At 34.2% G+C, this 1,125-nt stretch overlaps 1 protein-coding gene across 1 annotated transcript; it reads left to right on the top strand.

The window, feature by feature from the left end:
- Positions 1 to 720: 720 nt before the first annotated feature.
- LOC118732846 (uncharacterized protein CG1552-like) lies at positions 721 to 1,019 on the top strand (the record flags this gene model as incomplete). Its single annotated transcript, XM_036461953.1, is given in 1 exon segment — positions 721 to 1,019. A coding segment is annotated over 1 exon segment (135 nt), but the record flags the coding sequence as incomplete, so codon positions are not given.
- Positions 1,020 to 1,125: the final 106 nt, after the last annotated feature.

Genomic DNA, 1,125 nt, shown 5'->3' with positions numbered 1-1,125 from the left:
GCTGGAGTGATAGTCCTTGGCCAGCTCCGGTTACGTAGACACTACCCTGCATAAAAAAATTATAAATTGATAAAAAATAACCCACTTGTAGTTAGCTTTTTTGAGGGATTTTCATTAAAAATTTATAGCTTGTAGTTAGCTACACAAACCTTACTTGAAACTAGTTGACAAGTAATGCAGGAGATAGTTTTCTTTAATTGCGTTTCTATTTAAATATCCTGCACTTCGCAAATACTTTTTCGAATTGAGGACAAATAAAAGGAAGATCGAAATGTCATATTATCATTTTGAATTTATGTCTCACGGAGTTCGAATATGGGTCCACCTACAGCTGAATATGTAAACAAATATGAAATGTAATAAAATAAATAAAGTAAAAAAAAAAACAAAAACAAAAAAAATATTTTGTTTCATGTCCAAAAGTAGTTGGTTACAAGTTAGTTACCGCAAATGCAGACTACATCTAATGCAGAGGTAACCACCCTCGACTATTTCGCGGCCATCGCCATAGAAATACAGTTAGCTTTCGTCAAAGAAAATATACAGATAATAGTGACTTTTAGTTTCTTCCTAATCAACTTAAAGTTAGCTTATAGATAGATACATATCCTGCAGTGTATCGTGAGAACAATTTCGTTAACAGCCTTTATATTTGCTAATTTTTTACAGTGTACCTCTGAATTTTTGTCCAATTTATGAATGAACAAATGAATCAAGGCGGTTATTTTTCGGTGGGCCGTGTAAATTTAGTGCGTTTTGAATAACGCGCGGGAATGGCACTTACCGGACCGAGTTCATTGTGAAAACGAAAAAGGCCTTGAGCAGAGTTCGAAGTGTAAAAATTTAATAAAACTTTAATATTTTGAGTTTGGTTATTCGCTAAAATGAAGTTTATTAGCTTTCTGCTTATTTTAATGTTCCTTGGCGCTTGTGCTGCCTTTGGTCAATATCATATGCGGCATTACAATAGTCGACAAGTGGATTCTAGTGAGGAGGATGATAAGAGTCCAGTGTTGCGTAAGTAATCTCAAGGACATTGTGTGAAAAGAGTGCATCATAATCGAAATACAGATTTTTCTCCACGTTTGGGGATTTCAGAGTTCTCGTTGATATTAATAACTTGAA

This window comes from Rhagoletis pomonella, unplaced genomic scaffold (assembly GCF_013731165.1).
Source record: "Rhagoletis pomonella isolate Grant_MI unplaced genomic scaffold, Rhpom_1.0 Rhpom_scaffold_30404, whole genome shotgun sequence".
Lineage (NCBI taxonomy): Eukaryota > Metazoa > Arthropoda > Insecta > Diptera > Tephritidae > Rhagoletis > Rhagoletis pomonella.
This window is presented reverse-complemented; position numbering and strand designations above follow the sequence as displayed.